Source organism: Cibotium barometz, chromosome 42 (genome assembly GCF_041138505.1).
Source record: "Cibotium barometz isolate CiBa-2024 chromosome 42, ASM4113850v1, whole genome shotgun sequence".
NCBI lineage: Eukaryota > Viridiplantae > Streptophyta > Polypodiopsida > Cyatheales > Cibotiaceae > Cibotium > Cibotium barometz.
The window spans coordinates 40,251,687-40,267,577 of NC_141087.1; the positions used below are offsets into that span (position 1 = coordinate 40,251,687).

The 15,891-nt window shown below is 45.6% G+C and overlaps 1 protein-coding gene across 4 annotated transcripts in view; it reads left to right on the top strand.

Moving 5' to 3' along the window:
• The first annotated feature begins 813 nt into the window (after window positions 1-813).
• Window positions 814-15,891, top strand: part of LOC147614471 (uncharacterized) — a 37,700-nt gene continuing 22,622 nt past the window's right edge. For 2 of the 4 annotated variants that reach the window (XM_086781005.1, XM_086781006.1), the window contains exons 1-2: window positions 840-994; window positions 1,353-1,651. In XM_086781005.1, coding sequence (XP_086637131.1) covers window positions 1,375-1,651 — 277 coding nt within the window. In that variant the 5' untranslated portion in view covers window positions 840-994; window positions 1,353-1,374. Of the gene's footprint in view, window positions 995-1,352; window positions 1,652-2,896; window positions 3,060-15,891 lie in introns of those variants that run through there. The other 2 variants (XM_086781004.1, XM_086781007.1) reach the window with 2 other exon arrangements.

Consider the following 15,891-nt stretch of genomic DNA (forward strand, 5'->3'; position numbering starts at 1 on the left):
TTAGACAGTGGTGCAAGAAAGAAGGTAAAAATCTCCAAGGTTTTGTTGAAGGTCGAAGAGTAATTTTTAATGTATAATGCAGTGAGGCACCCAATTTTTTTTATTGCAAAGGGGTGCCCATGCCCTTCTATTTTTGGGAGGCATGTGGAATAAATATCTTCAGCTCGTGTGACAGTTGTCATCTCTCCATGTAGATTTCGCTCCTCGCTCGTTATTTCTCTATCTGTGGCCATCTCTATCTTCGGAGACCGGGCGAGGGGAAGGTGGGGGAGGCAACTAGGCTAGGGGAAGGCGTGGGATTGAGGTTGTCATGGTTGAGAGAGGGTTAAGAACTCGGCAGGCGCAGGGAGGCGAGGGACACGGGATGGGGATTGGCAGGTGAATGGCATCCTAGGCCATGCAAGCTTGGCAACAAGCAATAACATGCTTGGACATAATCTCCAAGCTATACAGAATGGAACAAGGTCTCAAAGTAGTGCCTCAACTGCTAACAATGAGGATTCTAGTGTAAATCAGCAGCTAGTAGGCGAGGGGAAGGTGGGGTGGCGACCTTGCTAGGGGAAGCAAGCAAGCAAGGTGAGGATAGGCAACGGAGGTGAGTAGGTGTGCAAGTGCGACAAGTTGCCGATAAGGGAGGTGAACAGTAGGCGAGTGTGGAGAGAAAGTAGCCTTACACAATTTTTTTAATTAACTGGCCACTTAATTAATTCAACCAAAAACAAAATGTTGGGAATATACAACCAAATACCTTAATTAATTAAGGTATTTTTGACACACCCCAAATTGCTCGACTTGCAAACAAAGTTTCAAACGATAATAAATGGCGGCTGTAGCAGCAACGGAAGAAATGAACTCATGTTGCATGCTGCTGTCTATCTGTAAGCTCTTTTTGCCCTGACAGTGGCCCGCGTTGCACAGAGTATATCCATCGCCATCGCCATCGCATCTCTGTAACAGAACTCTGATCCTATCAAGTTAGAGGTATCGAATCAAGGTACGTAAGCTTCCGACTCTTGTTTGTGTGACATTGCAACAAAATTGAGTTCAGGGTCTACTCTTGCCTCTAAGATCAGGGTTGCTTGGTTCTTGCATCTGGGATTAGGGTTTCGCATGGTTTCAAAAGACTATGGTATGCACCTGAGTTAGGATTCAGAAACTAGAGTTTCCTGCATTTGAGATCAAAGTTTTGGAGGCTAGCTGTGATTTGGGTTTTTGAGGCAAGATAAGGGTTTTTAAGGCGGGATTTCTCTTTCCCCTGAGATTAAGCTTCATTCTGATTCGCTGGTTGAGCAGAAGAACGGATTCTGTTTTGCGATTATTTCAGGTGACTATAGGCTCTTTTTTGATTCTAGGTTTTGTCTCCTAGCGCTGCTTATGGCCCTGGATGGCCAGACGGATTCCAGTAGCTCATTGTACAGGAGTTTGCACTGGGCACCTTTGCGTTCTTGGAACCTATTCAGCGGCAGCAGCAGAGTGCGGTCTCGTATCCCTCCAACACTGGCTCCCAGTAGGGTTTCTCATTCTAGGTCTTCAAGAAACTGGGACGGTGAAGGCAGGAGGCCGGGTACAGCGGCCAGAGGATCCGGTCATTCCCGTTCCAACGAGCGAGCACGAAAGGGACGCAGAGATGATCACCAGAGATCTCGGGAAGGTCAGATAAAATCTCCTGTGCTTTTATTGTTTATGTTGGTTGTTTTTCATGTTCACCAGAGAGCTGGGGAAGCTCAGAAAGAAACCATGTCATGTTCAGCATATGGTTTCATGACTTCCTTGGCAGATCTTCTGTCCCAAGATTTGCATTGAGTTGGTATTTACACTGCATTTCATATTTTGCATTCTGCATCAGAAATGAAGCGGTACATCTGCATGTGGCATGCCTTAAACTTGGAACGGATACATTTCATATATGAACGAAGGGTGCACTTGTATCAGGCTGCAGATACCTATACAAATGGTGTTCACCTTTCTTATTGAGATATGTTCCACGAGAAGGCTATTGTTTGAATGTCTCAATTTGAACTTTGAAACGTCAACATGCCAATCAGAATAGTGGCTTCAAAGTCTTTTTATAGAAATTACTCACCATTATCCAGGGTTATAGTTTGTATGCGTTAGATGTTCGCTGGCTTTTTCCTGCGGTGGTTGTTCTCAAGGCAGATCTTGGCTCCCTTTAAACAAGCGAAGGGTCCTCAACTTTTTGGGAGAGAGTGTGTAACCTAGGCGTGGGTTTTCACATATGACTATTAATGCGATTAAACACTTAGAATAAAGGTACTCAATTTATCCACTCAAAACCACATGCACACTTAAGGACTTGCACCACAATGGGACTGGAATACCCCGCCCCCCCCCCCCCCCCCCCCCCCCCTCCCCAACAAAAAAAAAAAAAAACCCACCACCCCCTTGGAATTTATGTTGTATTCAGTGAATGTACCTATGGCCTCCTAAATAGAGCATCTGCAACCACATTCTTCTTTCTAGGTGTATGAATAAACCGGAAATGAAACATGGACAAAAAGTTTGCCCACCTCATATGCTTCTTGGAAAGCTTAGTTTGGGTCAGGAAATATCTCAAACTTTGATGATTCGTCTTCACCATGACATCAGCCCCAGCCAAATAATGCTTTCATGAAGTAAGAGCATGAATAATGGTTTGAAGTTCTTTCTCATAAACGTGGCAGTGTTTCTCGGCATGTTGCAACCTTTGGCTCTCAAAGGCAACCACATGCGCTTCTTGTTGCAAAACTGTCCCTATACAATATCTCCACTTGCATCACATTCCACCACAAAAGGTTGGAATAACCAATACTAGTCCAGTAGTAAGCTTCTGCTTCAATAAGTTGAAGGCATGTCTTTGATGCTCACCCCATCTAAATACTACTTTCTTTGTGGTTAGATCATGCAATGGAGCCGCAATGGTGGCAAAGTTTCTAATGAACCTCTTGGAATAGAAGCATAATTTCAAGAAACTGCGCATCTCATGTACGGATTTCAATTGTGGCCAATTCTTGATGGCCTCAAGCTTTGTTAGATCCATCCTTAGACACTATATGTCCAAGGTAATGTATTTCTTCTAAGAAAAATTCACTCTTTTTTCCATTGATGAACAACTTGTGCTCGTGCAACTCTTGAAATACGTTAGCTAAATGCTTTATGTGTTCCTCTTTGGTCTTGGAAAATACAATGATGTCATCAAAGAAAGTCCCTGCATGCTTCCGATGTTGGGGTAAAGGCATAATGCCCACTCTTATAGTGTGTACAAGCCCGTAAGTTATAGTACATAGTACACTTAGTACTTTTAATGTACTAAGTGCACTATGTGTACTAGTGCAATATACATGTGTGATAGGGGAGTCACACACTCATCTTGATGAGTTGACTTATCCCCACAACTCTCTCTCTCTCCCTTGTTCTCTCAAGGCAGCCCGTCGGCTCTTCACGACTGCCCCAGTCCTCCGTCATCCGTACAGCAGCAGGCGCATCAGCTTGATTGGAGCAGCCATCAAATCTGCAGCAAGGATCACCTCCAAGAATCTGCACAGCAGCTCCTTCAATTGCCCATTTCTGCAAAAGAAGCAGCAGCATCATCAACCCCTTTTTCTGCAACAAAAAATCAGAAATTACAAGGTATTCTGCTTCAATTTTTTTTAGGGATTTGCAATTGAGCAAGTACAGTCATCAATTGAGCAGATACAGGTGCCGAATTGCTTAATTTTTGAGCAAAATTGGCAAAATTGGGTGACATTGGTCACAATCAGGATCAATTTGCAGGAAATTGGATGTCAAAATTTGGGGCTTTTGATGTAATTGTGCAATTAAGCAGTCATACATGCTGTATGATGTGAGAAATCGCACATTTGGGCAAAATTGCAGTGCAAATCAAGGGTCTTTTGTGCCGATTGGATTGATTTGCATGCAGGCACTCGCAGTTGATGCTTTGGGCAATGTGTTGATGCTTGGCAAGCACTCAATGCGCCTGTAAATCAAGGGGCTTTCATGTATTGGATGTATATGTGGCCAGGGGAAGCACCGTGAAGACTTTGGATGCCTTCATGTGCGTCAATGTACCATGTATGATCAGAAATTGATCTTAAATCAAGGGGCTTTTCAAGTTCGTATGCTTGTTGAGCTTGGCAAAGCAGCAGGCAAGACATTTATGCCTTGAATCCTCAAAAATCAGCTTGCAGTCAAGGGGCTTTTGCGCAATTTCTGTTCGGGACTGTTGTATGCAGTGTTCGGGACTGTAAAAGTCTGATTTTCACTCATTTGGACAGCCAGGAGAGCATTTATTGCTACTGTACCTGTTGGTACAGATTTGGCACAGCTTTGTGCAAGTTTTGGCATGGCTGTACACTGATTTGAGTGAGGAAAAGGTTCAATTTCAGCTGCTGTACTTGCCGGTACAGGTTTGGTATATCACAGGTGAGCACTTAGTATTGCTGTACAGTACTTTGGAAGGGCAACAGAGCACATTTAAGGTGCTGTCCTAAATCTGCAGCAACCAGATTTTGGCGATTTCATCACATAAAGTGGGAGTAGAGTTGCATTTGTGCTTCGGCAGTGGGAGATAAAGCTTGGGAGAACAACTGTGAGCACTTTGGGTGCTTTTGGTGCAGTGTTTGCACATTTTGCAGGGAGTCAGGCATTGACAGGTTGCATATTGCTATGGCAACCACAGGTGAGAGCTCTTCATTGCTTCACATCAAGAAGCTTGAAGGCTCACATAATTATGATATTTGGCAAACCCAGTGCTATAATGTGTTGCTCCAGAAGAAGCAGCACAAGCCTATCAAAGAAAGGGGTGTAATGCCCGCTTCTCTTACTGCTGAAGAGTGGGAAGATATGGATGAGCTGGCAAGATCTACTATCATGTTATCTGTGTCAGACTCTTTACTTTTTAGCATTCGTGAAGAGAAGACAGCTTGGGGAATGTGGCAGAGATTGCAGGACTTGTATGCCCAGCAAAGTGCCTCAAGCAAAGTGTATTGGTTGAAGAAACTCATAGGTCTTCAGATGAAGGAAGGGGCGTCTATGGCAGCCCATCTCAATGAGTTTAATGGTATTGTCAGCCAAGTTATAAATCAAAAGTTGGCAATGGACGATGAGTTCAAAGCCACCTTTCTCTTATGCACTTTGCCAGAGAGTTGGGACACATTCAGGACAGCCACTAGCAATTCGAATGCTATGCTGTCATATGCAGATGTTGAGGGTGCTCTTCTTTAAGAAGAGATGAACAGGAAGAACAATTCTGTTGGAAAGTCCAATGCAATGAATGCACGTGGGAGATCCCAGCAAAGGGGAAAAAGCCAAGAACGGGGAAGGAGCAAGTCTCGCTCCAAAAAGGACTTGGAATGCCATTATTGTGGCAAGAAGGGACACATCAAAAAGCAATGCTACAAATGGAAAAATGATCAAGAGGAAAAGGGAAAAGGCAAAGACAAAGAGAAAGATGAAGCCAAAGATGTAAAGCCAAAGGGCAAAAGTGGAGTCAAGATTGAAGAAATCAATGTGTCACATGCAGGTGACAGTGAGGATGAGGTCCTATTTACGTCTTCACTTGATGCCCATTCACTTCTTACAGGTGGTCATGGTATGCACTCATGGATCATTGATTCAGGTGCCTCCTTTCATGTCACAGGTTGCAGAGACTTGTTTGTCAGGTATACTGCTGGCAATGAAGGAGTGGTTTATTTGGGTGATAACCATGCATGCAAGATTCTTGGCAGAGGTGATGTGAGGCTTGTATTTTCAGATGGCTCACAGCTTATGCTCCATGATGTCAGGCATGTGCTTGAGATCAAGAAAAATCTGCTTTCTACTGGACAGCTTGATGATGCTGATCATGTTACCACATTTGGTCGTGGAAAGTGGAAAATTAGTAAGGGCTCACTGGTTGTTGCCAGAGGCTCTAAGGTGGACACTCTTTACTTTATGCATGCAGGTGTTTGTCACCATGCTAATGTAAATACAACCGAGCTGCCGGAAATCTCTATGTGGCATAGCCGGTTGGGACACATGAGTGTCAAAGGAATGGAGCAATTGTCTCGTTTGGGTTACTTGCCTTCTCTAAAGTTTTCAAGTTTTCAGTTTTGTGAGCATTGTATATATGGCAGGCAACTGCAGTGCCCCCACAAGAAAGCTCTTGGACAGAAAGATGCTCAGTTAGAGCTTGTGCATACAGATGTATGTGAGATGCCTCAGCTTTCTTTGGGAGGGGCAAAATACTTTGTGTCTTTTATTGATGATGCCACACGCAAGGTGTGGGTTTATCCTCTTCGTTTGAAGAGTGATACATTCTCAGTGTTTGAGAAGTTTGTTGCTCTTGTTGAGAATCAAACTGGCAAAACACTGAAAGCTTTGCGTTCCGACAATGGTGGAGAGTATATGTCCGAACAGTTTCAGGACTTTTGTGATGCTAAAGGCATCAAGAGGGAGCTCTCTACTCCTTATGATCCTCCACAAAACGGGACAGCAGAGAGGATGAACAGGACCATTCAGGAGAAGGTCCGTTCTATGTTGTCACATGGTGCATTACCTCATGGTTTTTGGGCTGAAGCTGTTATGACAGCCGTTCACCTTATAAACAGGTCCCCTAACACGAGGCTTGGTGGGAAAGTGCCAGAGGAAGTATGGACAGGGAAGCCTCCGTCATACAAGCACTTGAGAGTGTTTGGTTGCATTGCGTACGTGCACATACGCAGGGAAATGCGCACCAAACTTGATCTAAGTCTCACAAATGCATATTCCTAGGATATGGTGACAGAGGTGAAATGGGGTATAGACTTTGGGATCCCGTGAATAGAAAGATTATACGCAGCAATGATGTCATTTTTGACGAAACATGCATGTATAAGGAGCCTGCAAGGCAACAAGAGCCTGGCAGAGTCATCTTTGATGATGATGGACATCATGGACAACAACCAAGGGCTGTAAATCAGCCATTACAGCAGGAAAACCAGCCCTTAAATGGTGCTGAAAATGGTCCAAATGGACAGCCAGAGATGGCAAAAGATATCCCTATGGATATCCCACAGTTAGAGGAGATACCGGGCATGATATTTCAGCCTTATGGCATGGAACAGGAGCCACCAATGGGTGATATGCAGGCTGAACAGCAACCTGCAAATGATGGTCATTGGGTACGGAGGTCCACAAGACCCTCCAGAGCCCCTGACAGGTTTGTTCCAGGGGTTGACTACTTGATGCTTACTGACTGTGGGGAGCCCTCATGTTATAAGGAGGCTTTACAGAGGGCAGACAAGGCTCTTTGGGAGCGTGCCATGAAGTCAGAGATGGATTCTTTGCACAAAAATGGAACATGGAAGTTGGTGCATTTGCCTACAGGCAAGAAGGTTTTGCCATGCAAGTGGGTATACAGGCTCAAAGTTGCACCTGATGCAAAGCCAAGGTACAAAGCCAGGTTAGTGGCTAAGGGCTTCATGTCACAACCCTGTGTTTTTCTCTGGACAAGATGCAGATGTGCACGGGGACATGGTGGACAGTGTGAATGGCATCAGGTTGGAGTCAAAAAGGGAGCCCATGTGTGGACAACCCCATGTGTGAAAGGGGGCAAACAGATTTTAGCTTAAAAGGTTTAAAAACCTTTAAAATCATTTATAAAGCCCTTCATTAAAGATAATCGTGGCCCTTATGCTATTCTGGGGCCACGTGTGCTTTTTGGGAAGAAGAGGGACTGCCAGGCAAAGGAGGCGCCTATCTCTCTTGAGGAAGCATGCGCTTTTTGGGAGAGGTGGACTGCATGCTGGCTGCGCACAGAAGAGCCTGTGCAGGACTGTACGGCTGCTGTGCAGGTACTGTCCACGTGGCAGGTCAGGCTGTTGTTTGCAGGTATAGTCCATGTGGCAGGTCAGGCTGCTGCAGGTGCAGATTCAGGCGATGCAGGTACAGGCGGCGCAGGTCAGGTTGCTGCAGATTGGAGGCGGCACATGTGCAGGTACAGTCCACGTGGTAGATCTGTACGGCTGTTGCAGGTTGGCTGGCGGCTGGTATAGGTGGTAGTTGCAGGCCTGTACAGACAGCAGGATGGTACTGCTGGCGGGCTGCGCTACAGGCAATATAGGCGCATCTGAGTGTCTATTTATGCATGCTTTTTGGAGACTGAAGGCTGGCTGCTGTGCTGTGCTACAAGACAGAGTCAGGCCTCCTTTCTCTCTCTCCCTCTGCTGAAGAGTAGACAAGGGTTGGTTTCTCTTGATACAAAGGTGGACAGAGGTTGGTTTTCCATGAACATAGACATCATGTCGATGGCGTTCAACTGATGGAACTTTCAACTTCTCTTTGCTTTGGATTAGGGACTGTTTTGGGACAGTTTATGGGCTGTTTTTGCTTGGCTGCAAATTCAGCTATGTACTTGGGTTTCTGGCTACAAGTACAGGTCTCTTGGTTATGTTTCTTGGCATGGGAGTGATGCAAGCTCGCATGGCTGCGTGCTCATGGAGCAGATTGTTTTCTTCTTGCTAGAAAGGAACAGTGGGACCTACAGCTATGGGTATCTCTATGTTGCCAGATGTTTCATGAGGGAACAGGTAACTAGATGTATGGGAATAGGACAGAAGTTTCAAAGGGGAACAGGCCTAAGGGTTTCATGTGGAAATAGGTCGTAGGTTTCTCGAGGAAACATGTTTTTTGGGTTTCTCCAGGAGATAGGTCACGTGCAGGCAGAAGGTACAGGAATGGACACATGTTTGGTACAGCCTTGCTACTGATTGGGCAGGGGACAGGGAATCCATGACAGAGATGGATAGTACCCTTGGAAGGTAGAGAGGGTTTGTACAGGTGTGTCGACTGTATGGTATGCTGTGCTGTGATACTCTTTTGAGAGACAGTTTGGGAGTCTGTGTTGTGATGCAGAAGCACTGAATGGGAGAATTAGGGTTAGAGTAATTCATGTGTGGGAGACATACACAGAGAAGAACAAGGGAGAGAGAGAGAGAGAGTTGTGGGGATAAGTCAACTAATGGGAATGAGTGTGTGACTCCCCTATCACACATGTATATTGCACTAGTACACATAGTGCACTTAGTACATTAAAAGTACTAAGTGTACTATGTACTATAACTTATGGGCTTGTACACACTATAAGGGTGGGCATAATGCCTTTACCCCAACAACCTCCCACTTAAAGGCAAAGTGCCCTTAAGTAAAGGAAAAGAAAAAATCAGCATGTACATGATAATATACAAGGCCATATCAAGGCTGAAACTGGCCTCATCCAATGCCCATCAAGTGTCTGCAATGAGCAAACCGCTCCGGAGGCAAACTCTTTGTCAACAGATCAGCCGGGTTGTCATCCGTATGAATCTTAACAAGCTGAATCAAAGGTTTGATGCAGCCTCTGCTTCAAGGTATCCATCTCCTTACGAGATTTCCCGGCAATCAACATATCATCAACATACAAGATGAGGATCAATTTACTGCCATCCAAAGCTTTCTTGGTGTACAAGCAGTGATCTATGTCACTTCTCCTGAATTTCTGGGATTTCATGAATGTATCAAATTTATGATACCATTCTCTTGGTGCCTGTTTGAGCCCATAAAGACTCTTTTTCAGCTTGCATACAAGCTTCTCCTTTCCACTCACTGCATAACCCTCTGGCTGCTGCATATATATCTCCTCATGGAGATCACCGTGAAGAAAAGCAGTCTTCACATCCATCTGAATCAAGTCGAGATCATCATGTGCAACCAAAGCTAACACAGCTCTAAGTGTGGTCATTTTGACCACTGGAGAGAAGATCTCATCAAAGTCAACACCATATTCCTGCTTGAAGCCTTTAGCCACTAACCTGGCTTTGTATCTTGGCTTTGCATCAGGTGCAACTTTGAGCCTGTAAACCCACTTGCATGGCAAAACCTTCTTGCCTGCAGGTAAATGCACCAACTTCCATGTTCCATTTTTGTGCAGAGAATCCATCTCTGACTTCATGGCACGCTCCCAAAGAGCCTTGTCTGCCCTCTGTAAAGCCTCCTTATAACATGAGGGCTCCCCACAGTCAGTGAGCATCAAGTAGTCAACCCCTGGAACAAACCTGTCAGGGGCTCTGGAGGGTCTCGTGGACCTCCGTACCCAATGACCATCATTTGTAGGTTGCTGTCCAGCCTGCATATCACCCATTGGTGGCTTCTGTTCCATGCCATAAGGTTGAAAAATCATGCCCGGTATCTCCTCTAACTGTGGTATATCCATGGGGATATCTTCTGCCATCTCTGGCTGTCCATTTGGACCATTTTCAGCACCATTTAAGGGCTGGTTTTGCTGCTGTAATGGCTGATTTACAGCCCTTGGTTGTTGTCCATGATGTCCATCATCATCAAAGATGACTCTGCCAGGCTCCTGTTGCCTTGCAGGCTCCTTATACATGCATGTTTCATCAAAAATGACATCATTCTGCGTATGATCTTTCTATTCACGGGATCCCAAAGTCTATACCCCATTTCACCTCTGTCACCATATCCTAGGAATATGCATTTGTGAGACTTAGGATCAAGTTTGGTGCGCATTTCCCTGCGTATGTGCACGTACGCAACGCAACCAAACACTCTCAAGTGCTTGTATGATGGAGGCTTCCCTGTCCATACTTCTTCTGGCACTTTCCCACCAAGCCTCGTGTTAGGTGACCTGTTTATAAGGTGAACGGCTGTCATAACAGCTTCAGCCCAAAAACCATGAGGTAATGCAGCATGTGACAACATAGAACGGACCTTCTCCTGAATGGTCCTGTTCATCCTCTCTGCTGTCCCGTTTTGTGGAGGATCATAAGGAGTAGAGAGCTCCCTCTTGATGCCTTTAGCATCACAAAAGTCCTGAAACTGTTTGGACATATACTCTCCACCATTGTCGGAACGCAAAGCCTTCAGTGTTTTGCCAGTTTGATTCTCAACATGAGCAACAAACTTCTGAAACACTCAGAACGTATCACTCTTTAAACGAAGAGGATAGACCCACACCTTGCGTGTGGCATCATCAATAAAAGACACAAAGTATTTTGCCCCTCCCAAAGAAAGCTGAGGCATCTCACATACATCTGTATGCACAAGCTCTAACTGAGCATCTTTCTGTCCAAGAGCTTTCTTGTGGGGGCACTGCAGTTGCCTGCCATATATACAATGCTCACAAAACTGAAAACTTGAAAACTTTAGAGAAGGCAAGTAACCCAAACGAGACAATTGCTCCATTCCCTTGACACTCATGTGTCCCAACCGGCTATGCCACATAGAGATTTCCGGCAGCTAGGTTGCATTTACATTAGCATGGTGACAAACACCTGCATGCATAAAGTAAAGAGTGTCCACCTTAGAGCCTCTGGCAACAACCAGTGAGCCCTTACTAATTTTCCACTTTCCACGACCAAATGTGGTAACATAATCAGCATCATCAAGCTGTCCAGTAGAAAGCAGATTCTTCTTGATCTCAGGCACATGCCTGACATCATGGAGCATAAGCTGTGAGCCATCTGAAAACACAAGCCTCACATCACCTCTGCCAAGAATCTTGCATGCATGGTTATCACCCAAATAAACAACTCCTTCATTGCCAGTAGTATACCTGACAAACAAGTCTCTGCAACCTGTGACATGAAAGGAGGCACCTGAATCAATGATCCATGAGTGCATACCATGACCACCTGTAAGAAGTGAATGGGCATCAAGTGAAGACGTAAATAGGACCTCATCCTCACTGTCACCTGCATGTGACACATTGATTTCTTCAATCTTGACTCCACTTTTGCCCTTTGGCTTTACATCTTTGGCTTCATCTTTCTCTTTGTCTTTGCCTTTTCCCTTTTCCTTTTGATCATTTTTCCATTTGTAGCATTGCTTTTTAATGTGTCCCTTCTTGCCACAATAATGGCATTCCAAATTCTTTTTGGAGCGAGACTTGCTCCTTCCCCTTTCTTGGCTTTTTCCCCTTTGCTGGGATCTCCCACGTGCATTCATTGCATTGGACTTTACAACAGAGTTGTTCTTCCTGTTCATCTCTTCTTGAAGAAGAGCACCCTCAACATCTGCATATGACAGCATAGCATTCGAATTGCTAGTGGCTGTCCTGAATGTGTCCCAACTCTTTGGCAAAGTGCATAAGAGAAAAGTGGCTTTGAACTCATCGTCCATTGCCAACTTTTGATTTATAACTTGGCTGACAATACCATTAAACTCATTTAAATGGGCTGTCATAGACGCCCCTTCCTTCATCTGAAGACCTATGAGTTTCTTCAACCAATACACTTTGCTTGAGGCACTTTGCTGGGCATACAAGTCCTGCAATCTCTGCCACATTCCCCAAGCTGTCTTCTCTTCACGAATGCTGAAAAGTAAAGAGTCTGACACAGACAACATGATAGTAGATCTTGCCAGCTCATCCATATCTTCCCATTCTTCAGCAGTAAGAGAAGCGGGCATCACACCCCTTTCTTTGATAGGCTTGTGCTGCTTCTTCTGGAGCAACACATTATAGCACTGGGTTTGCCAAATATCATAGTTATGTGAGCCTTCAAGCTTCTTGATGTGAAGCAATGAAGAGCTCTCACCTGTGGTTGCCATAGCAATATGCAACCTGTCAATGCCTGACTCCCTGCAAGTGTGCAAACACTGCACCAAAAGCACACAAAGTGCTCACAGTTGTTCTCCCAAGCTTTATCTCCCACTGCGGAAGCAAGAATGCAACTTTTCTCCCACTGTTTGTGATGAAATCACCAAAATCTGGTTGCTGCAGATTTTGGACAGCACCTTAAATAGCCCCTTGACTGCAAGCTGATTTTTGAGGATTCAAGGCATAAATGTCTTGCCTGCTGCTTTGCCAAGCTCAACAAGCATACGAACTTGAAAAGCCCCTTGATTTAAGATCAATTTCTGATCATACATGGTACATTGACGCACATGAAGGCATCCAGAGTGTTCACGATGCTTCCCCCTGGCCACATATACATCCAAATAATGAAAGCCCCTTGATTTACAGGCACATTGAGTGCTTGTAAGGCATCAACACATTATCCACAGCATCAACTGCGAGTGCCTGCATGCAAATCAACCCAATCGGCACAAAAGCCCCTTGATTTGCACTGCAATTTGCTGCAATTTTGCCCAAATGTGCGATTTCTCACATCATACACTCATGTATGAGTGCTTAATTGCACAATTACATCAAAAGCCCCAAATTTCGACATCCAATTTCCTGCAAATTGATCCTGATTGTGACCAATGTCACCCAATTTTGCCAATTTCGCTCAGAAATTGAGCAATTCGGCACCTGTACCTGCTCAATTGATTGAATTGATAAGAAATTCCCAAAATTGAAGGCAAATACCTTTTAATTTTTGAATTTCTCTGAGATTTGCAGGCTGAATTTCTTTGTGTTGATGCTGTTGCAGAAAATCTGATGCTCTTGCACAAAAGGGGGGGGGGGCTTCTTGCTGATGTTGCTACACGCTCACGCTGATCCAAACGCTGCGGAGCTCTGTGGGCAGCAGCACGGAAGACGCTTCGAGAGGGCAGTCGCAGGCACAAGGTGGACAAGTGGTAGAACTTGCACCTTCCACGAAGCGCTACTGCAAGCACCAGGACCAGCAGCAGTTTTTGAAGATGCCCTCTGCGTGTGGACCTCCGGCGCTGAAGGCCTGTTGAATGCACGGCGTTCTTCTTCGCTCGCCTGCCTACCAGCTGCTGCCGACTCAAGTAGCGTAACCAAGGGACACGTAAGCGTTGTTACGCTTAGGAGAAGGTGACGAGGAGCGAAACCCATAGGCGATGAGGTCCGCCCGCCAGCCTGTCCGCCCAACGCGAGCGCAGATGCGCGCAAGAAGGCCTACAAAATCGCAGTGGATGCAGATGAGGCCCGCCGCAAGCGAGAGGACAACCTGGTGGAGATCCGCAAGAGCAAGCGCGAGGAGAGTCTGCTTAAGAAACGCAAGGAGGGCATGCCGCCCCAGCAGCTGTCCAGCACCACTGCCGCCCAGTCCAGCTCAGTTCCGAAAGCTCTTGTCCATTGAGCGCAGTCCTCCAATTCAAAAAGTCATTGCGGCAGGGGTTGTTCCTCGCTTTGTTGAGTTTCTTCTGCGTAGTGACTTTCCTCAGTTGCAGTTCGAGGCAGCCTGGGCTCTGATACCAGTTGAATGGGAGAATTAGGGTTAGAGTAATTCATGTGTGGGAGACATACACAGAGAAGAACAAGGGAGAGAGAGAGAGAGAGTTGTGGGGATAAGTCAACTCATGGGAATGAGTGTGTGACTCCCCTATCACACATGTATATTGCACTAGTACACATAGTGCACTTAGTACATTAAAAGTACTAAGTGTACTATGTACTATAACTTATGGGCTTGTACACACTATAAGGGTGGGCATAATGCCTTTACCCCAACAAGCATTGGATGTGTCAGGGTGTGATGCTGTTCATAGTGTGAGAGGCTATGGATGGTTGTGGCAGCCTTGATCATGGGAGAAAGCTTCTGTATGCAGACTCAATGTGTGAGAGTCTTTCGATGTGAACAATGGCTGGACTTGTTTGTGGATGCCGAGTGGACAAGAAGCCAGATGCAGGTTCTTTGCAGGCTTCAAGGGTTCTACTGCGACGGCTGAGTTCCCAGCCTTATATTGTAATCAAAGCTCTTATAATCAATTAAAGAAATACCGCAAGGGGCGCCACTGCGATTTGGGGCCAATCGGTGTCCGTGTACTGTTTGCAGGAGCACTCTAGCTCCCCCTGTTTGTTTTCTTTTTCTAGGTTCTCAATGGCGTTGAAGTGTTTTATGTGCGAGTGTTTGTTTCACCTCCCGTCAAGGCCGGTTTTCATGGTTCCGTTGCCGGGATACATCGTCGACTTTCTCAAGGAGGCGAGTCCGTGGTTGCTTTGGTCGGGACAATCGCCAACTTTCCTAAGGGGGCGAGCTTGTGGTTGTCTCATGGTTGTCACATCAAAAGCTTCAACATGAGGAAAGTGAAAAGGAAGTGCAGGACACAGTACAGGATTTTGTGTCTTTGCCTATATGAGGTGAAGAGCAAGAGCTGAAGATGAAGCTCAGGAGAAAAGACACCAAGGACAAGAAGTAGTCGGCCAGGAACAAGAAGCAGTTGAAGTGTTATGGTGCAAAACATTGCCAGTTTGTCACCGGTCGTACCTTCATAGGCGCTTCATGGGTTCGGAAGACAGTTTCTTTCTATGTTAGTGGTGATCTACTATGCTTCATCGAGGACTTGTGCTTACCACTTGGGTGGAGTGCAAGCAGGTTTTTGGGTGCCTGAGGATGTATCAGATGAGGCTCAGATGGAAGTGGAGGAACTTGACGAGGTTCTTATTCCTGAGCATATACTGGCACATAAGGAAAGAAAGGTTGAGGGTAAAGTTTCGCGTCGCTATCCTGTGAAGTTCAAGAGCTGTTCACTGATGGATGCGAAGTGGATGGAGGAGGTTCACTGATGGATGCGAAGTGGATGGAGGAGGGTGACTTAGCAGATTCACCTCAGGATTTGCAGCTTTATCTTGATGCCTATGAGTTGGAGTCGACTCTTGTTACGGCTCATTCAGGTTCAGCCGAGCATGGGTCTGGAGCATTGCCTGATGCTCAAGAGGGGGGTAGCACCTCCGCTCCCTTGTTACAGACAGGCTCAGTTGTTATCTAGTAGTCGCTTGGTGACATCTTTGTATTCACCCGAAGGTACTGAGGCTGACAGTACATCTGCTTATGGGACTTCTATGATATTGTGTACTAGTCACATGAGATGGTAAAGTTGGCAGTCGCGCGCACCTTGAACTATAACTGCAACTATGGATAACTCTATAGAGGACATAAGTCTTGCGAGCAGTCCTAGAGTTGGTTTGGTTCATGGCTATATGGATCGAACTCTATTTGTGCATGTATGCATACACTTTTTGAG